The sequence below is a fragment of the Psittacula echo genome (assembly GCF_963264785.1).
Source record: "Psittacula echo genome assembly, chromosome: 3".
NCBI classification, from domain to species: domain Eukaryota; kingdom Metazoa; phylum Chordata; class Aves; order Psittaciformes; family Psittacidae; genus Psittacula; species Psittacula echo.
The window spans coordinates 96,681,319-96,703,746 of NC_137736.1; the positions used below are offsets into that span (position 1 = coordinate 96,681,319).

The 22,428-nt window shown below is 39.2% G+C and overlaps 1 protein-coding gene across 1 annotated transcript in view; it reads right to left on the reverse strand.

The window, feature by feature from the left end:
* ENOX1 (ecto-NOX disulfide-thiol exchanger 1) overlaps nt 1-22,428 on the reverse strand; it is a gene marked incomplete at its 3' end in the record, with an annotated part of 138,140 nt that overhangs the window by 70,056 nt on the left and 45,656 nt on the right. Inside the window, exon 5 of the mRNA XM_080613609.1 lies at nt 12,568-12,780. Coding sequence (XP_080469735.1) covers nt 12,568-12,780 — 213 coding nt within the window. The remainder of the gene's footprint in view (nt 1-12,567; nt 12,781-22,428) is intronic.

Genomic DNA, 22,428 nt, shown 5'->3' on the forward strand with positions numbered 1-22,428 from the left:
CAGGTGTAGGACCTTGCACTTGGCATGGTTAAACTTCATAAGGTTGGTATCAGCCCACCTCACAAGCGTGTCAAGGTCCCTCTGGATGGCATCCCTTCCCTCCGGCGTGTCAACTGAACCACACAGCTTGGTGTCATCGGCAAACTTGCTGAGGGCGCACTCAATCCCCCTGTCCATGTCACCGACAAAGATGTTGAACAAGACCGGTCCCAACACCGATCCCTGAGGGACACCACTCGTTACCGGTCTCCAGCCAGGCATCGAGCCATTGACCACAACTCTCTGCGTGCGGCCATCCAGCCAGTTCTTTATCGACCGAGTGGTCCACCTATCAAATTGATGTCTCTCCAATATAAACCTGTTCTGCCAGTTAACAGGCTAATTCATGTTTCATCAAGATTCATTCGTTCTCCCACAGACACCCTGGAAGCCTAAAGCTGGCATAACAACTCCTGTGCTCTGTGTAATTGGGAGAAATGACATAAGTACCCACCTCTGATCAGGATCAAATTTGTGTGGGTAAGTGATCCAGCAGCACACAGCCCATAAGAATGGTAGACTTATCCCTAAGGGGAAGCTTTATATATGAGAGTTTATATTAGCTCAGAAAGTCTCCAGTTGACTCATTTTTTCCTGCATGTCTGGGTAAGATTTGTCCAAAGAGAGGCCTCAGATTTTGGGCTGATATCTGCAGAATCTGAATGAAACAGTTGTTCCTGGTCTCACTGCTAACTGTGGCTTTCAGGCTATTTCCTGACCTCCAGAAAGACATTTCTAAAATGACATATAACAGATTATATCTATCTCTCTAAGGCACCTTGAACCCTAGAATGCACTGGACTATCAACTGTGACTGGTAAGTAGAATTATTAAGGAATATGAAATATTCATTGTCAAACATCTGTTGGTAAGTTCTATGCTATATCAAATTTTCATTGACCATATGCAAAGCTGCTTCCTTACTAAATCAGAGTTCAAAACCCCGTATTGTTCTGGAAGAGTCTGTACCAAGTCATTGCTTTTCCTATCAATATAACTTACAGGATGTAAATAACTGCAACTTTCCTAATGACTTATTCTGCAGCTGGTAATTTATGTGGCATGTTTCAGAGAAAGGATTACTATCTAATTGTTTTTCTACTGAGTTATAAATAAATGAAAAGACCCAAACAACTAAGCCTAGGGTGACATGCAAAATGTTTAACAAATGCAGTATAACTACAATGCACTTTATTATAGGTGCCAGCTCATAGTAAAGCATATTAAAAGAAAGTTTAAACCTCCGTTTCTGCTGCTATAAAACATGTTACCAGAGTAGGGTATTTTTATTAAGTAGAAATGTAAAACCAACCAGAAAAACTAGGACCAACAACAAAAATCCCTTAAATGATGCCTGCAGAAGTTGCATACAAGATTGGATTAAAGGAAAAACTAGAATATCTCCAGGGCAAGAGAATATTTGATACAGGATATTTGAAAATGATAATACCAGGGAATAAATGAAAACCAAATTATAGCCTCATCTGTAGATTAAGAGGTAGAGAGAACACTTTTACCCTCCATTATATTTATCAAGCAGGCTATTTTAAATACATGATTGAGTGAAGGCTGAAATTTCTCCTTGGGTTCAGGAGACAAGAAGTACTCAGTTTTTCCTTTGCTTATTACATTATCAGCCGCCATCCATACATGATTATTTTTAATTTCTTGTAATAATAAAGAACACCAGCAATCAAATATTTTATAATGCCTCACAATACAAAGGACACTAAATAGAAACTGAAACACAGTGTATTAAAATATAAACAAAAGTCTTCATTGGCAGATAAAATAACCAGAATTTCACTCCAAATTCCACCAATTAGAGGTACAGAATTAAAAGGGCTTTGCACTATATTACTATAAGTGCAAGAGTAGAATATATGGCAATTCAGCTCAGAAAAATTCTGTGAGAGTACGACAGTTGACATGCAGGGTAAAAGAAAAATTCCACCCATAAAATTACAGTGTAAAGGAAACTGTTACAGTAAATGTATAACATGTTTTTCAAATATAGATTCACAGCACAGGCAGGATATAGAGTTGGCGTGGTTTGGGTCAGAAGCCTTGCTGCTGAATTCTGACTAAGCTGCAGTCTGCCAATTGATTTGGCTCCAAGCCCAGCAAACCAAGGAATTACAGTAGTCAGGGCTAGATGCTGTAAGTGAATGAATTAGAGTCTCCAGGTCAGTTTTGGGTAGGAAAAAGAATATTTTTGGCAACAGTCCTGGAAGGCATTTGGTGACATACTGAACAGAACCTAACATTAAGTCCAAGGCTAAAATTGCACGTACGCAAATGACATGTGACATCAATAAGAAACACAGTAGACAGATTGCACAGTAATGAAAGAAAAATATGGGTTTTTTTTTATTAATCTGGGACAAATCCTCAGTGTTCTGGTTATGATACTGTTTATTTTCAGAAAAGAATTTGCCTTTCACACACTAACAGCTGAAAACCTGCAGCCCCTTCCTGTTACCCAACTCACATGACACAGAGGGAGAAACAGATGTGATTGCCATTGACCAGCAGAGTAGGAAAACAAAAAAGTTGGAAATGTCTCCCTGGACAAGACTGCAGATATTGCAAGGGATGGGTCCTCAAGTAAAGTAAAATACTTCTGGTCATCAGCTGTGTACGTAAACAAACACCATTATAGATTTGTTCAGCGAAGACAGATTTTGACAGCTACACAAAATGGCTCATCTGCCACAAATAAATGGCATCCCTCTCCGGTTTGGTTTTGGTTTTGTAGGAGTTTTGTGTTTGGTTTTTTGTTTTTGTTTGTTTTAATTAAAACAAAAAGCAACACAGAATTAAATCCATGGGTATCAAAAAGAAGGCGAACTGTGGCTGCAACTCCATTGGAGAAGAGGAGGCTACTGTTTGGTCTGAGTGCTGTCTAGGTGGTTGTAGGTTCCTTAAGACAAAATCTTAAGACATAGCATGGTAAAGGAGAAAACTACAAGACTTCTCAATTATATCCCCAAATTCTACCTTTTTGGACAGACCAAGAGAACAGTATCTCCAGTGATTTATCTCCCAAATTGTTTTGCTGTGTAGGAAGTCAGCTTGCAAGGCTACCATTCTTCAACTTGCCCTAAAGCCAACAATGACATTTGTACTAGCAATCAAAACCAGCCAGGGACTATTCTCATTCCCTGAAACCCACTGGCACAACATTCTGAGTGTCCATGCAGCAGCAACCCTTCTCTCTCCCCAAAAAGATTGTTCTCGGGGAAACTACTTGGCCTGCACCAAACTCTAAATTGTACCCACACTTTATGGAGAAATCCTAGCTGGCTCAGAGCACCATCTTTCTTACAGTTGAACAGTATGGACAAGCCTGCTCTAGCTCAGCTTAATTTAATCCTCTAGACAGAGTCATCTACTAGCAGCGTCATCTCTTCTGTTCTCATCCTGATGCAGAGGTCTGTGTTACAGAGGCATTACAAGGCTTACCAAAGGAAGAAGGATGTCTTTCTCTTTTGCCTGCCATGTCTCACCTACCTGAATACTGGAAAGAATGAGAAATAAGTCTAAGTGTCCTCCCCTAAATTACACTGTATTATTTTTACATTTCCCTTGGACTACGCCTACAGTGTTTGCGACCAGCAGAAGGTGTTGATCTGGTGCTCTTCTCTTCTGTCTGGCTTAGACTGGTCCCAGTCAACATGCTTGTGTGAGTTATTAAGAAGCTGAGTGAATGTCAGTGGTCTACAACTGAGTGATGCAGATAGAAATATTTTTTCATAATACAATAAGCAGATTCTTCCACATAGATGAAGGACAACATAAAAAATACTGCAGCACATATCTTAATCCCTGTCTTCTAAAGCCATTGAACTTCAGTGTCAGCAGCTGTTGTTTTCCTTTCCTCTTCTTTGAGCTAAGAAACCCAGTGAAGAAGAGTAAAAGAAGCAGCATTATGGGGATACTGAAAATGCCACATTTTTAGGATTTATACTGAAAACTGCACAATAACTTGTCTGAGGTATTTAGATCAAGAATTATTAGCTCTAGAAATGGAAGAATAATCCTTGTTAAATTTTGAAATAAAAAAAATAGACTCTGATTAAAGATAGCCCAGTTTGCCCTGCCAGGGCAGAACCTGCTAGAAAATCTGTCTACAAATAAGCTTTGAAAATCTTTTAGGTTATGAAACATGGTTTAATTTACAACAAAGAAACTGACAGCTTAGTGTAACAGCAAGTGCTGGCACTGTGCCATGTGGCAAATCACTTGGACTCAACAAGACCACTTCACCTCCATGTCATTTCTCAACAAACAGTAACCTGACATTAGGCCAGCACAACACAGTAGGGCAGGTACAAATGTACAGTACCCTATATTACAGAACAGACTTCACAAACCTTATTTACAACCATAAAAAACCCCAAACAAAACAAAAAAACAAGCGCCACAGAACCCATAGCCCCCAATCCAAAGGAAGATTAAATGAATGTTACTTTCTTCATCATCTTGACAAGATTGTAGGCCATCCTGAACTCACTGCATTTAATTAGCTGTTCTCATTGTACTTATGGTTAGGAGGACCTTTTCTTCAGTTCTGAGATTTAAAAATAGCAAGTGTAGGAACAACTATTTTTGGTAAGCCTGTCTAAAAAAAAGGTCCCCAAGAGAACTCTGAGATGAAGGAGCATCACAAATGTGACTGAACTCTGCCAGGTCTCATTAGCGAGTGGATTGTCTCTAAGTAGTAATAGCCCAGGGATCTTGCAGATTAGAATGCTTCTAGGGCATCAGGAAGGCTGTTTGTTTCAGGTTTAATATGGTTACTTTTGGTAAAGAAAAAGAAGAGGGAGGTGGATGAGGAGGCTTCAACAGCCATAGGCTCTTCTGGCAATCAAAACAAAAAAATCGTCTCACACATCTTTTGTAGGAACATTTACTTCTTCATTTGCTGTCATACCTTATGTTTCCTTGCCTGCCATGACTTGTCTTCATCTCTTTGTTTACTGCCTCCAGTCTTATCTTCCTTCTGTATATTTGTTCCCTCATACTGTGTGTATCCATCTTTCCCTCCCCTTTCAAAAACTCTTTTCCTGCCCTCATAACATCTCTTAGTTATCATCACTAACTACACCATTTAGGACAAATCCAGTGATTTGACATGAAGCAAGACTAGTGCCTACTAAAGGAAGCATTTCAATCAGTAATAGCTGCATAGGGCTATTCATATTCATACTCATTAGGTTTTTTCATTCACTTATAACCAGCATGAGGAGTTTTAGATGTGTAAGCTGCATGATACGCACAACAAATTCAGAAAACCTTTTGGGTGAACCCTCCAACTTTCCTTCCTTGCTCTAATGACTTACTCCCATCCCATACTGTTCATTTCCATACAACATTTACAATTCAGTTCTGTGAAGCATCGGGCCCTTACCTCCATCTCTACTCAACAAAGCTGCTCAAAATCAAGCAGAGATTTCCATGTGATTCAAGCACATGCTTATTTGCTTTCAACTTTGCTTCATCATCTAGGAAATCTTCAGGATTCATGCAACTGGTGTGACTTGTTAAAGTGGGGCCTTAGACTGAAACCTCTTTGGAGTCAGTGCTTTGATTTTGCTAAAACCCACCATGCATATTTAATGGCCTAAATAAAAAAAAAAAAAAAAAAAAAAAAAAAAGTCTTAAAAATAACAGGAGAAGAGCTTCTGTTGAAATTCTGGCCATGCCTAAATCGATACCAAGATTCCTATTGACTTTAGGTGGAGTGAAGGCTACAGACAATGAAAGGAACAAAGAAATTCAAAGAAAATGAAACACAAAGGAATAAGCTATCTGAAACACTACGGGTTGCAACCACAAAGGGTTATGCTACCAGAAAGTGGAAAGGAATTGTAAGAATGCAAGGTGAAATAGAAATGGAGTCTTTCATCTCTATTCTCTGCTACTGCTGCAGCATCCTGAATAGAAATGCTTTTGAGGACATGTGTACATGCAACAGAAAATGGGAGGACAAGTAAAAAAGGATAGAGATACCCAGCTGAGCTTTACTGGACAAATTATTGGTACAGAAGCAAGCAAAGAGCACACTGACTAAATGAGCTAATCAAAAGGGACTGGATGGATTGTGGAGGCTATTTTGTATTTAATTTTTTTTTAGAAATACATCAAGGTAGAAAGTAACAGTGGCAACTAATGACATGAATGATTAATGTTTTTATTTGTATTATAATGGCATTCTATGACACCAACTGAGATCTGGGCTGCACTGTAAAAAACACATTATATGACTCAATCTTTTTCACAAAGAGCTTAATGATGACCTAAAAATTGCACATTAAGAAAGCTCATATTTTTGAATTAGTCACTGGCGAATGAAAGAAGGAGTGTAAGCCTGGACAATTAAAGAGCAGGAAAATCCTTTTAAAAGTTTTTATTAATGCAGAGCGATTGAAAGAATTCTCAGAAAGCATGAATGTGTGTAACAAGCCTGACCTCTAAGAGAATTTTAACCAGCATACTTTCAATATCCGTAATGAAACTGGCTCCATTTTTAGTACTGAGAGAATATACTAAAAAGTGGAAGGAGGAAGGATTACTGGGAGAAAGGACTTCAGTAAGGATTGTAAAGCAAATCAGATAAGATGGTGATTTAGTAATCACCATCATAGCAATGTAAATTCTACCTTTTCTAAAGTAAGAGAGCAACTTTTGAAGTGAGCCTGTAATAAGAAAAACAGAACTGATCTCAATCCTTTATTGAAGAAAGCTCAAAAAGGATTTTATATGTTTTTTTCTACCATTTTATAACAAAAAATCAGATCCTATCTGTGAAGGCACTGATAATGTTAAAACACATCAAATCATATATAGAGATCAGAAAATGAAAATGAACAAACCTGAAGAAACAATTTTATTCAGTTGGTTGAGAATGCATTTCCCTTCACAATTATTTAACTTCCTTTTTCATTTTTTAAATTTTTTTTTTGGGGGAAAGGGGTATTTATAGCAAAAACCTATTAGCTATTTGATAAAAAGTCAGTGTACTTTAATACACCACTGAAGTTCTGCCACACAAAGGTCTGCTCCCCAAACCTTTGATTCTTCTTAATGAACAGCTTTACTGAATCAGCAAAAAGGTGCATCTAGTCTCATATCCTGTGTCATGAATAAAAGGGATAAGGATGCTTAGCAACAAGCTAATCAGGTAAACTGCATAATCTCATAATTCCAGGTCTCTCTGGCTTCAGGACTTCTTGAAAGATTTCTTTGTTTCTACTTCCATCTACACATTTACATGCAATACAAGAGTATAAGGAAGCAAACTAGCTTATTGGCAGCAAACAAAAAGTGTCAGGCACCCTGTATATTGAGCTGTGGAGTAAAAATCAATTTTTCTCGATAGATAGCAAGAGGCGAAGAATACCTACACAATGACTGGAACTGGACTGTGCAGTTCAGATCTTGAGAGCATTTTCAAAAAATCAAAGCAGGCAATGGCAGGTAGAGTTGTCATAAAATTCTTGCTGGTGGTACTGTGCACTTGCTTTAGATGGTGCCTTATACTCCAGTTGCCCTGGAGTTACTCCCCACTTTCTCCCTCACCCGTATCAGCATAGTACAATAATGTGCCTATGTGGGAGCTGTTATATTTAGAGGATAGTATCACTCTGATCACAGATCCTTGCAAAGCTGGGATACCACTCACATAATAGACGGCTTTTCCTCCCTCACCACTATGGCTTTTGTAGCAAATGTCCACCAGTGACATTATGAAAATTGCAGTGCTTTTTCTGACCCTCTCAGAAATCAGCCTATAGTCCAGGCAAAGTAGTGACTCACTCAGATGGTGTCCCTTTCCTTCTTTGAAAGAATTAATAATGCCACTTTTATTCACAGATATGAATCTTTGTATTTTAAAATGTCATAAGTGGCTAAAGACTACAAGGTTTGGGTCCCTGACCACAATTAGAACTGCACCAAGAAAAAGATCCCAGCATTTTCTTTTTAGTTAGTGGAAAAGTCTATTTTACAAATTACAAATACTCCAGCAGTACTAATGAAGATTGCATCCTGTCACTTATAAATTGTGTTAAACTTCTTAACAGTTCTGCTTTTACTGTTTATCATGATGGCATGACATTTAGTAGCTGAAATGAAAAGACAAGTTGTCGGTATATAGTTTGCCCACAAGGTCCTCTGAGAATATCAGGATGGACTACTGGTAAATACTGGCCCTGAATACTGAGTGCTGGGGATTGCTACACTGGATTGCCACTACCTTACTAGCTGCTAGGCACATTTCCTAGATGGGGATGTGCCATAGATACAGCTGTTCTCTCTGTCCAGTGTGGTGGTACAGGAGGCAAGGAGACAAAAAAACCCCTAATCTCCTGGAGGGACATCTCCCTCTCGCTGGCATTCATTCTGGATCAGGTGCCTAAAAGCTGTCTGTCAAACACCTTAAGGAAGGTCAATACCACCTTCCAGAACACTGGACTTCACCATTTAGAGCACTCTTGAAAGAAAGGAGGCTTAAATTCAGCTCCTTCACTGGTATTCAGGGTATTTAAACACATTTTTCCAAAAGATCATCCTCATTACTATGCACTGAACTTCCCAGAAGTTCAAGGAGAGAATGAAAGCAAAGGCCACCATGCGACAAGGAGGTAATCTGGCTGGGGGGCTCCGTGATAAAAACACACCCTCCTAATTTTCCACCACAAGCATGAGAGAGACCGGTTCATAGACCCTGATGGGGACCTTGTGTCTAAGTGCCTTAAAGAAGCAATTTAAAATTGACAAAAATGATCAAATAAGTGATTGTCATAAGCTGCTCAGTACCCAGCCATGGGGCACTTCTGTTCATTACACTGTGTATCTATCTACTTGCACACTGGGACACTTCCACCCCCTTGTACGTCTGACTCTCGAGATACCAAATTAACTTTTGAATATGTGATTTGGCATCTCCACTCACTTATAGGTACTTTTGAAAATGTTATCATGGTGACTGTACTAAATAGTCTGAAACCTCAATAAAAGGTAGACGAAGTTTACAGTGCATGGAGGAGAAAGTTAGATGACAGAATTGCAGATTTGGTGTAGCCTAAAAAACAGCCCAATGCAGATGTCTCTAGGGCTTTCGTTTTTCTTAAACATGAGGATCAACATCTATAAGCCTTAGGCTGAAAAGGTGGTTTGAGAGGAAATGAAACAGATGCATGGAAAGTCAGGGAGCAGTGTCACATGTAACTGTGACATGGAAGCAAAGTGGAACAATTTGGAAATCAAACCACAAAGACAGAAACATCAGAACTCCTGGAAAACAATCATATTTTAAGCACTGATTCAAATCTTGAAAAACTAAGTGATTTAATAAAAAAGAAGGAAGTGACATTTTTCTCTCTTTATCCCCTAAATAACTGAAGAAGCACCATAACAACACTAAGACTCCCTGCAGAACTTACATTAGGGGCTGTAAATTGGTGGTCTGACAGCAGTAATACACTTTATTTCACAGATTATCCTGGCACAAGTCAGGTAATTAATTCACATGCTGAACACTTGACCCAAATTTTTAGGGGTAATCCTCCTGGTAATCTTCTAAATACCTCCAGGAAGAAATGCGTAGCAGGGATTTCGATACCTGTACTTCTTGGCCGTAAGATGAAATGTTCTGGCCACACTAATCCTCATTAATAAGAAAGCATTTTATACTAAGAGCTACATTGACGTGCGTGTGTTCCAGGTGAGCGCACTTGAAGTCCATTTTCTTTATGTATTTCTTCTTTACTCCCCTTAACATTCACTGCTACAATGTTGGCATTTTTATCTAACCCCAAGTTTTTCCCTTACACTACGTCCTTCTATATCAAGACTACACACAGTAAGTGCGCTTAATCTGCCCTGCGTAAGGCATGTAAAAAGTTGGACATCTGGCTCTGAGCTAGGCCCCCTGCGAATCCTCTATGGGCAGCAGAGAAATAATGGCATCTCCAAGGGATGATTCATCTCACTGGAAGAGCACCATGAGGTTGGTCTGATGACTCATCCCCTGGAGATACTTATTTTTCTCTGCTGACTGCAAAGAAAGACCAGAATGGTCAGCTCAGAGTTGGACATCTGACCTAGTTAATGAAAGACAAATGCCACATGGTATTTTAGAAGTACTGTAATATTTATGTCAAACGGCCACATAGCTGCAGCATTACACTAGACTTTCAGATCCTTACTGCAAAACAGCAGAAGTGTTATTTTTGTCACTCTGCAGAATTTAATAGATCACACACACCTATTTTGGACATCTAGTATTTTCAAATTCTTCTTCATAAAGCAAGTGACATATAACAGATTAGACAAAGCTGTGGGTAAACAATGGAAAAGGATACATGAAAACCTCAGATCAATTCAAGTACAGGAAAATTCTTGAGAAAATTAAGCTCATTTCACAGTCGCATGTTTAGCAATCTTAGGCATATACACGAGTAAAGCAAAAACATTATCCGTTTGTAGCAAGTTTGCAGAGCATTTCAATAAGGCACACTAATGCTAATAATGGCCAATGTTCATGATGCTTATAAAATAACCAATGTGGAGCATCTGGAAAGCTCGTAAAATTTGCTCTTACAAAATCCACAGAGTGCAACGCCCTTCCCTGAGCCTGTTTTTTTTTTTTGCTGACCTTGTCCTCCTAGGCCAGATCTGTCAGAAATTCTCTTCCAGGCATAGCTGTGACTGTGGCACTGCAAAACTCATGTACTGAAGCTAGACCCATTTCTGTTTTCATAAGTTCGTCATTCAGCACATTATTGGAAAAAACCAGAGAGCCAAAACTGCAAGTTTCCACCTGAAACTACAGGGATCTCTATTTCCAAGTGACAGATGTTCTACAACAGTTGGTGACAAATGGGCTAATTTAGACTGATTTAACTAAAGTTCTGCCTGCTGACAATGGGGGATTTTTTTTTAATGCAGCTGAAGAAGGCATTTCTGAGCACTAGGGCTGGCTGCTGCACACAAAACTACAGAGGCGCTGGTGTGAACTGAACAGCATGGCCATGTGTGGTGCCTGCGTCTCTGCTCCTCACACTGTCTTTTAGATGCTGAGATGGAAGACGGCATTGCCTAGCAAATCACAAAGAGAATTAGCTGGTCTTTAAAATTTACTCACTGAACATATGTTCTCAGAAATCAAATGCCTTTGGCCCAAAATCTTTCTTCACAAATTCATGTATCTAAGCTCTTAAATAGAAGGACATTTAATTAGTGCCCTGAAGTGAACTGGTCTTCTGGGATGCTGAACTCTCCATCACATACGCAGGAAGCTTCCAGGGGCTGTTCTCTTAACCAAGGCAAGCCCATCCAAATTTACGCTTTCAGCCCTAACTTCTGAAGGATGACTACCGAGGGACCAGAAAAATATTGCATTAAAGCATTTAGGGCTTATTTTTTAATGTAAAGATTAGGAGTCTGATTCAGAAATTACAGTGTAACAAACAAGTGCATTGCCCTCCATCTGGAAAATTGTCTTGGTTTTTGTTTTTAACTTGCCTGTGAGAGCTGGCTTCAGGTTCCACCCTTCTGAGTATCATAAAGCCTCTTGCTTGAGCAGCCATGAGTAGACATTAAAATCCAGCAACAATGAAATTAGTTTTCTTTCTCCTTGTCTTTTGTTTTTTCTCCTGTCTTCTCATATTTTCTTTTTTCTCTCCTCTCCTCTCCTCTCCTCTTCTCTCCTCTCCTCTCCTCTCCTCTCTTCTCCTCTCCTCTCCTCTCCTCTCCTCTCCTCTCCTCTCCTCTCCTCTCCTCTCCTCTCCTCTCCTCTCCTTCTTCTCCTCTTCTCTCCTCTCTTCTCTTTCCTTCCATTTGAAGAACACTTCTAGGTAAGTATCCCAATTATTGTTTTATGAGGGAACCTCATTAAGGTAACTTCATGGATCATATTTCTATACTAAGAAAATAGCTGCCAGCACTAAATATTTAAGGCAGCTTATCTGCCAAATTAATAATGGCATTATATCAGCCAAGCAGTCCCAAAGCCAGCAGAAGTACAGCATTTTCTTCTACTTTGGGGATGGCCTGTACACTTTGAATATGTCCCTAAAAGTTGCTGAATCCTCCTTCCTTTTACCTAAACCCAGACTAAAAATATAACCTAATTGTCCTCTATTCTGTAAGTGGCCTAGTTAACTAGCTGCAACACACAGGCTACATATCATTTCTCTCCACATAAGCATGATCTTTGCTCAGAGCAGGAAGGCTTGACTCTGGTCTGTTCCTGAAGTGTTATGTCTACACAATAGTAGACATTATGCATAGAGCACGTCTTCATCTATTAATAAAAAAACTACTGAAACTTTGCTCACCTTGAGAAATAAGCTCTTAGGAATGGTCCTTGTTGCTCCAAATTGCCACAGAGTATGGAATAGGATATGAAGTAGAATATGACTGCATTGCAACTACTTACCCCCAAACAAACAATAAAAAACCTACTACCACCACCACCACTATCACTACAACAACAGTGGACAAAAAGGAGTTACTTACATTGAGTAAGGATTCCTGTTAAGGCATTTTTGAAACTCTCCTTGGCTTGCTCCATTTCTTGCTCATGAGCAGCCTTTTCATTCATGAGCCGGCGGACGTGGCTGTTGGCTGACTGCACCATCGAATAAAACTGGTTTGCAGAGCGACGATTCACCTCACCTCGCTCAATCCAGGTAAGCAGCACTGTGATGGCCTCTGAAAACTTGCTATCATCTAGAACAATCAAAGCACAGGTTTTAAATTGCAGGCATAAATATCCTGCCGAGAACACATTTTCTGCTCTGTGTCACATTAAAATCACCATAAATCCTGCTTGCAGTATATCATTTTGGGCAACTTTTGGGTCCTTTGTTCTATTAGATGTAAGAAGCCAATACTGCACATGAAGCTACATAAATCTTCCTTCAAGACTTGTCTCCTGCTTATTTTAATAGCTTTCGCACAACAAAAAGCATCCCCTCCCCCCTTTCCTGTGGCCTGACTTTTTACTTTCACAATGTCTCCCTTAAGCCGTTCAGTGATATGGAATGACCTTATAGTGGGAGTGAGGAGACCCCTATGTTACAGGACCCCACTGAAGAAATGAAATGTGTCCACGTTAATCTGCTCGTTCAAAAGCTCAGTCTTGGAGCTTGAGCTCAGCTGTACTTTTGTCAATGGATTTCACTAACACCACATTCTTAATTAATGAACAACGACAAGGCTGAACAATTCCTCCTCAAAGCACTGATTAATTACAAGGAACTGCTTTGAACAGATGATGTGTCTGTATTTGTTTTGTATGATTTGTCTGTGTTTTGATTTACATATTTTTTTTTAAAAGGATTCCAGCTGAATACAGGCAAACACCTGGATTACAGCTTTATGGCTACAGGTAACAGAAGTTATATTTCTCTGCAGAAAGACTTCCGAAACTGGTGGCTAGATTTTGTGCACTTCCTCCACAAGTAATCTTCTTTCCTCTGACAGTGCTCTCAGCTTTCTCAGAAGACTCTTAGCGCAGCATCCATTACACTTCTGCCTTCATTGGGATTAAAAGGAAACATTTCTTTTTAAGCCCCATTCAGGCTGAACTGCAAGAAAATATTATTACAACAGAGTGCCTTTCTGTGGAACCATTTTTGTGTAATTTGGTCTTATTTTTACCCCAGGATTTTATTCTATAAAACTTCAATTTCCCAGCAAATCATTTTCAGCATCTCATCTAGTCCTTCTTGGTTAGATTTCTTTATATATATATTTTAGGTAGTAGGTATGCCTTTCTATAGGAGAAGCTAACTGTTACGGTGGGGAGAAGTAGTATAGTTATAACCAGAAGACACTTAAAATGAAAACTGGAAAACACTAAACCCAACCAACTGTGTTATAGGATGAAGAAATGTGGGACATAGCTTATAAGACTCTGCTTTCCACGTACAAAGAACAATGAAATACTAATTCTTAAGCGATGATTTGGGCTTCTATTCTGCATCAGTAATCACTTCCCTAAAAGGCAAGAAGCCTATGGTACAGAGAGAGCTAGTGACATGCTCTGTGCCCACAGCCTGTGAAGCATACATTTTACGTTGCCTGATCTTTAGCATCTTATTAAGTGAAATATGCTTTCAGCTACAGCAATAGGCTTTGCTCTACACAGCTGGAGAGGCATGTTTGCCCAAGATCCTTGAAAAGAATTGCAAAATAAGAATATCGTATCATCCTTGTATGATGATGTAGCTGTTGTAACATTGCATGTGATTCATCATCATAATTCATTAAATAATTGTCTCTGGGGAGAAAGAGACAGACGGACATCTTTTCTTTCCATATTGCCCCCTTGAATTAGACTCCACTTTCATGCTTTGCTGGATACGTATGTGGCAGGTATGTATTAAGTAGCTCTGACGAGTGAGGTTGGCAGAATATGGGCCTCGGAAAAGCCAAATATAAACAAGACTCATGCAAAACCTCTTCATTGTAAGAAAACACTAGGATAAAGGTCTTCAAAAGGCTTGGGCAAAATGTTCAGCTTGCTGAAATGCATGAGAGCTGAATGCCACAGATCCAGTACAGCCAAGAACTCACCCCTGGAACATGATGTTTATTATAATTACAGTAGTCAATAAGAATAACCTGCAATGGCTTCTGGCAATGTTATCATGCAATTTCAAACATACTGTACAGTCAGGTCACTCTGTGGATGGCACCAGCCTGTTAACACCAGCGATGTGCCTGATTGTGAGTAGACAGTAACTACAGATGAATGTTCCTATTTTTTCCTTGTACACATCATTGTAGATCATCACATATAATTTATCACCCAACACAGAAGTACCATTTAGAGTCAATTATTCCATTCAATCTATGTCAAGACATGAACAGCAAAGTTGGGAGAAATGATGCACATTTAGAAGCACCTCTGAAGAAGTACACTGTGACCTGTGCAGAAACAGTGCGCAGCCCTGAGCAAAAATGTTTCATGGAGGTGCTTGAGGAAAATAAGTTGCACAGAAACATTCTCTCTTTTTCTCTCTTTCATCTCTCTCCAGTACATATCTTTATGTTGTTTTGCTGTATTAAAACATCCCTCCTTTTGTTTTTATTGGGCAAAATTGGTGTATGTAAGGGAGATTCATAAATATGCCATCCTTCCGCCACATTGATTCAACCCATGCCCATGTTTTCAACACACTATACTTCCAGGGAGCTGCAAAGGTCTGTGGACCTCTTACAGTTAATTCATGGCTCTGTAATAGCAAATTTCCTTCCAATGAAGGAAAAAATCCCTTCATTGGTAAACATCAGCATCTTCATTGATTACATAATTAGAAGATGCATTAAAAAATGCTAGAGGGTAATACATGCACAACAGGAGCATACTAGTTAATAAAATCTTTTCTCTACAGTTTTAAAATTTCCTTATTTCACCTTCATTTTTAAGTTTCATATTCGAGTTGACTACTCAGTGACTGGCATAAGGTAACTCACCGTGAATTAATTTTCTTCATCCAGAATGCAGTGACTCTTTCTGAGCAATCAGAGGTTCATTTAGAAAATCAGATTCTTATACCAGATTGTTCATTTATTTTTTATTTAGTAGATAAATAGTAGAAGAAATGCAGCAATAGAATCTAATTTAAGCAGAGCATGAACTGCCTCATGATTGCAGCCATTCGTTAAAAAAATAGAACAAAACTCCTAATTCTGTTCAAAATTATTTCCTTGCAGTAGGATTTACATAAACATACAGTGTTTAAAAACATATCTTTAAAATAAATTTGCTTACATAAAACATGCTCCCATATGTAATTGTTCTTTTAAAATGAGCACATGACAAATTATTTCTCACACTTAAAGTTTTTTTCTCCTTCAAGTTACAGCATGTTTTAAGCAAACAAGGCAGGATTCATCTCCTTTATGTAAACATCTGATTTAGTAACCCCAGGATCCTGGTACATTCAATTGCAAGAGATAGACATTTGTTGGACAGGCTTCACCAGTCCTGTTTTAGCTGTGTATTTGAGGGTGAGGTGAACTGTGCCCCAGAAGTGCCTGCTTCAACCAGCTGTAATTGGAGCCTGGGGTGACCTGCTCATATATAGACATTTCTGCCACAGACATCTACATTTAGTCAGAGTAATCCCAATTGCTACACAAGTACACCAGATACAGCCACCTACCCAGCGTCTGTGTACCTGTGTACTGCAAGCTTTGATGTTTACTATGTTGTTTTAATGTTTACCCATCTATTGAGGATGGCTCACTGGGTGTCTGTGGATAGATTTCCAGGTGCTGCTAGATTCAATCACAGCTCTCTAGAGATAAGATATTTCATATTTCTCTGATATCAACTGAAGATATTTGGTGCTTAAATCCTAGCTCCCAACTTTGATGAAATGAAACATAAAGGAAAGAAAATACATCCCTAAGCTGCCTGCGAAATTGTCAACAGGGATATTTCTATATTGAAAAAAAAAAAAAAAAAAAGAAGAAGGAATAATTTTTGACAAACGTTTTGCAGTTTTCTGCTTGTAATTTAAGCAACTCCAAGCGGAATGAACTTTTTAGAAGAAGCTATGACAAGAAATGCTACAAAATGGGGTACTGGGAAAGGTGTTGAAAACAGAGATTTTACTTTCAGTTTATTGAGTTTCCTTGCTGTAACACAAGGCAGAATTCAGCTCAGAGTAACATGAAATGTTGTGACTATTCATCTCTCAGGGTGCTTTCACAACTTGGGTAATGGTGTCTAAGCCCTTAGCCATTAGACAAGAGATAGACTAATTCATCACTGTGAAGCCAGGCACTGAAACACTCATTACTATAATTTTTAAATTTATAGGTATACTGAAAATATAGCTAACTTTATATTTCTGTATTCTGAGAGTGACATTGTAGCCTGGACCTCTAGATAGGACAAGATCAAACACTGGGCTACAGTTGCTTTTAGCCTTGTTAGTATCTTCCCAACCCTGGGCTTTCTCAAATATTTGAAAAGTATCTGAGATGATTCATACAACACTTGAGACTTTAAGTGCTGTTTGAATCAACAAATCACAGCAATCCTTCTGCACTGTCCTATGGGCCATGGTGTTGTCCAGACTCAGCACATACTATCCCTTGCCCCTAATCTTGCTCCCCTAATGCAATCTCCTAGGCTTGCAAGGGGATGCTAAAAAGAGAAAGCTATTGTTCTTTATTCTAATGGATACACCTAGAAAGCTCCTATGCTGGCTGCATTTGTTTTGGGTTGCATTAATGATCTTATTTTTCTCTGTCCCTTCTAGAAGATGGGAAGGGTGTGGTGTGTCTTCATGCTAAGCTCTAATCTGACCAATAGAAATCCAGTCAACAAACACCCCTCAAAGATATTCTTGTGAGGACTGAGAATGACTGAGAATGTTGCAGGGTGTGCAACAGGGGATAAGAGTCATGGGATATGTCTCATCTATTTACCGCTGATTGACAGCCTGTCTTCTGTCAGCTGTAGCTGTCCCATAGGAAGATGCTGTGTCCCCTGCCTCATCTCCAGCTACTCAGCAGTACCCCTTTGCTCATGCTTACACTGTCCTCAGGGCTGCCTCGAGCTGCTCAGCTGATCACACTCCAGTTCCAGTTTGTCAAACTAAGTCCAGTTCAGCTATTGCAGGAAAGTGGTAGAGGCCAGTTTGAGATGCAAACACCACAGAACTGCAGCCAAATGTATGGCCAAGGTTACTGTTAAGCTGTCCTCTTATTTGATAATTTACCAGTTTATAACTAAGATTTCTGAACTGCAAAGGCTGAATTTAACACAAAAAAATAATAACCCACAGCAGATGACTGCTGAGGGTGAATCAGGTCAGGGAAAAGGTTTACTAACCTCTCTCATCAGCAGGCTCAGCGCAGCTCCCCTGTGCATCAGGAACAATTTGCTTCCCAGCACACACCACTTTCACTGCCACAACGACAACCTATTTTTTCTCTTGGCTTAAGACTCTGTACTCCTGTACAGAGTGCCTGCCACTGACCTAGAAACACAACTCTTCAGCCTACTACCCTCACCTTCTTTTTTCTCTGCTCAAATACTTATGTAATTGTGCACACAATTGTAATTTGCAACACAATTTGCAACACAAATATTAGTCTGGTACTTTTGGGATTAATAACATTTTTAACCCAATGACACTGCATAACAAGTGAGAATCAAGGAATATAAATTCTTACTGCCACAGGGTTCTTTTAAAGAGTGATTAATATCTACCTTACTATTTCTTAAATAGCCTTAACTGTATGCTATAACCAAGAAACTTTTCCAGTTATGTAATAAATGACTAGCTGAAACTAGATTTGAGAAAAATATGCATATGCCATTACTAAAAGATATCTTAAAAGGTGCTTTCTTCCCCCTGTATCATCGAACTCTTTCTTCCAAATTAAATCACATGAAACACCCACCTCTGTAAGGTGGGTGTTTCATGTGAGACATAGAAATCCATTATCTTATCCTGCTGATGCCATTATTTCCAATAAAAAGTAATTATGAGGGTATTGAGTTTCCTCCCTATTTCTCAAAATCACACCACAAACTTTCAGATCGGTGAGCTGCAATTTCCCAGTTCATACTAATTAACTGGAGTCATTTTGCAGTATGGTACATTTAATCAAGTGGGTTTACATTACAATTCTAAAATTTACATTGGTACAATTCAGAGTAGGTGAGGGAGGACACTTAGTAATACACTTAACAGTGAATGCACTTCTTGCAGGCTTTGGGAGAGCGATGCCCAGGGAATCGGGTTACCAGGCTGCTGATAGCTGAACCCACCTTACACTCTCCTGCCCTCACACTGTGCCTGCTCCCAGCCCCTGTGCAAGGCTTTTGGAGCCAGATGTATTGTGTCACAGCAGATGTCAGCAGCATATGGAAGAAGGAAGGAGAAAATGATGATCTAAAAACAGGAAGGGTGAGTGAACAGATTTGATGCTAAAGTGTTGCAACATGTCTGTTGTAAGGCTCTGTCCTCATATACTACTAATAAAAAAGACTGTGCTAAAAAAAGGGTCTGGAGTCTTTCAGCAGCAATTAAACCTGGCATTCATTGGGTTTGTTCAGAGAATCTCAGCTTTGCCTCCCCTTCTGATGTAGCCCTGCTCTGAATTCTATCCTTGCTGTGTAAGACTTGCCTCTCTGGATAACCGCAAAGCTTCTGCAGCACTCCACAAGTCTGGGTCTCAAGTTTTGAGGGATAATGAAACAGCGTGGCTTTCTTCTCACTGAAATATCCTATCTCCCAAGCAATTAAATGTTGTTTATATATCAAATGATGTGCAAGGCTTGAGATTGTCAGGCTTGATGCTACCTGAACCTCGCACAAGATGCACTCCTGGTTAGTTCATTCCACTGTAACTGCCATCTACTTATTTAAATTTCCAATCTGTTCTCTCTTCAGGGGATAATACAGTGCCTGGCAAAGAAGCAGCCTCTCAATTTTTCAAATTACATTTTTTAAAATGGAAAGCCACATGAACAACTTCCCTGTGCTCATACAGAAACAGTGTACTTAAAAAGGAGGTAAGTTCCAGGACATTGTACATAACTTGCAGATATTTATGTCTCCTTTGCTCATTATATTTAAAAAACAGATATTCAAATATAATGAGATGTCTTTGTTAGATGGTGAAACTATTTAGCTACCTGCAGCAAATAAGACAGATGTAGCATTTTAAAGGAGCTTATTTGCAGTAAGTGATTTCTGAAGATGATGCCATTAGGTACAGATATGCTTGAATTAAGAAAACCATAATGTTCAAAATTCTGCTTTGAAATGTGAATGTCATAAACAAGCAGATTAAAATGTTTTGTTTCAATGCACCTGACAGAGCAGTGTTCCACTTAATGATGAAAGGTTCAGACTATCTCCAGTTGTGTGATGTTCTGGGCACCACATTACTCAACCGTTTATAAAGCACCCAGGAAAACAGATGTCAGAGTATGCAAATTTGATCCTAAATACCTACTGGCACATCTCACTGTGCAGTAATAACACATCTGATTTAATACTGCAGAATTAAAATCTCAAAGACACACACCAAGCAAAATGCTGCAATGAACCAGAAGACAAGAAGGTCGCGTCTTTGTAATGTAATAACAGAAGACACAATATTCTGCTGGTTTTGTCAGAACAAGAACTTAGGGTCTATTCTCAAAGGCTATTTAAGGAGGCAGTTCACATTTACACTTCACTGTAAAAGACCTTGGTTTCCCAGAATTCACATCTATGAATTTATTGAGATATTTCCTCAAAGAAATACAAATTTTTACCTAAGGCATGAGTTGCTAGATTGTAGGCCATAAGTTTCACTAGCCTGAGTTACGCTTAGGTGTTATCTTATTCCATGGCAATCAAGCAATGGTTTGATGAAACTATTTGCAATGGCATGACACATTATGGAATATTTGGATCAAAATGTAGATTTGAAGAGTACCTTTTGAAAATATGAAATTTTACCACTTTAAATAAATGGGGCCTATTTTTGTTTAGTTTTTCATTTCAAATCTGCTTTCGTGCTTTGGAAAGTAAAAAAAAAAAAAAAAATCCAAACAAAAATAACTTGTACAAAATTAAATAATAGTTTTGCTTTCCCAACGAGCCTGCAAAACTAAAATGTGTGGTACAGACTGAAAACTGACCTGTATAGCCCTGGTATGAGAAGGAGTTCATGTTCTTCCCCATGTTACCTATCTAGTTTGAATGCTGGAGTTCATTTAATTCTGACAACCCAGGCTCAGGTCCCTTCTGCCTTATTTGTGCTTGACTCATGAAGAATGGAACTCTCTCATGGCAGTGCATGAAACAAATTTAAATCAACTATTTTGTGACAAGTCATCTTTTCATTGTAGGAAATTTTCTCTTTTATGAACTATCACCTTCTTGGCTTCTCCTCTTGGCTGTGGCTGGAACCAGCAGAGAACATCACTGGTAAATTATCAACGCCAAGCAGCTCAAAATATGTTTAATCAATGAGAGTTAATAGTGTAGGCCTATATTTTCAGAGCTATGGGCTCAAATCCATGAGACCTACACCCAAGATAATGGCAATATGCCACTTCCACATAGTGACAGGTGGCAGTGACAAAGCACAATGGGTGGTTAAGAAGAAGAAAAACAGCACAGGCACTTAGAGAAAAGTGAATACACTCTTGGCTAACAACATAAAAGGTGCAGGAAAAAATATCCACACTGCCAACAAGGAAAAGTTATGAAGGATTTAATTTGTTGGACCTTAACTGAGAAAACTAGGCAAAGGCAAAGGAGGCAAAGGCAAAGGGAAATGGAACAGTGAAGGAAAAGGAAAATACCCATAAACCAGCACTGTCTACCACTGTCTAAAATGGAAAGTGGTGAAAAATTGCACTGGTACACAGTTTGATGGGTTTCCCTTATTCCTTCATAAATCAGGTATTCAAACCAAGTTCTCTGTAGATATGAAGAGATCTGGGATAGTCCACAGAGAGCAGGGAACCAAGAGCAAGTCATAAACCTTCACACTTTTTAGGTATGCAAGGCCTCATATTGAGCGAGTTCCCAGCCCCAGTCACCAGGCAGTGCCTTCTGAGAAACCAGTTCTCTTTTAATATGAAACACCACACCAGTAGAGACTACCTGGCTGAAATTTTATAATGAATTTTGTTTCCAACTGGCAAAAAAAGATCCTCTATACTCTCCCACCCCCTCTTCTCTATGGCAGTTACTGCTGTAGCAGGTGAATTCAGCACACGAGAGGAACAGGAATATGCTGGCAACAATGGGCTGAGAGTTCCCAGCCAAGTCTGGTATATAGACTCAATGATTTCTTTTAGTCTTACGCTGCAGTTTACAGAAGGTGAAAAAAGATATTGTCACCTCTGCTACAGACTCAATAAATATCTAGACCACAACAGGGGACTGGCTGATGAGCCTAGTTCATCTCTGCTCACCATCAGGTTTCCTTGCTGTCAGGAATTTCCAAGGTTATTTTGACAAAAGTTGCTTGGATTCAGACCAAGTTGTCTACATCTGTGATTGCAAAGCAGTGTCTTGGGATGACAGATGTTTGGCTATTTTGGCTTGTTTATCAGCTAGTGTTGCTCAGTGAACTTCTGGAGGCTCTGCAGGAGCTGAAACCTGCACACCGGGCATCTGCAGCTCTGTCTCATGAGTTGGCAACAGAGCTCAGGAGCCTTTTGAAGTAGGTACCATGGAGAGGTTATAACTTTCCTTAAGAAAACAACTGCAAAGCTCAAAAGTCAGTCTTTCAAGGTAAATCCTGCCAAACGCATATATATTTTGACCCCTCTCAGGCTTTTGCATCAATGCAAATCTGGTGATATCCAGAGACCTGAGATTTTGACCCCAAGTT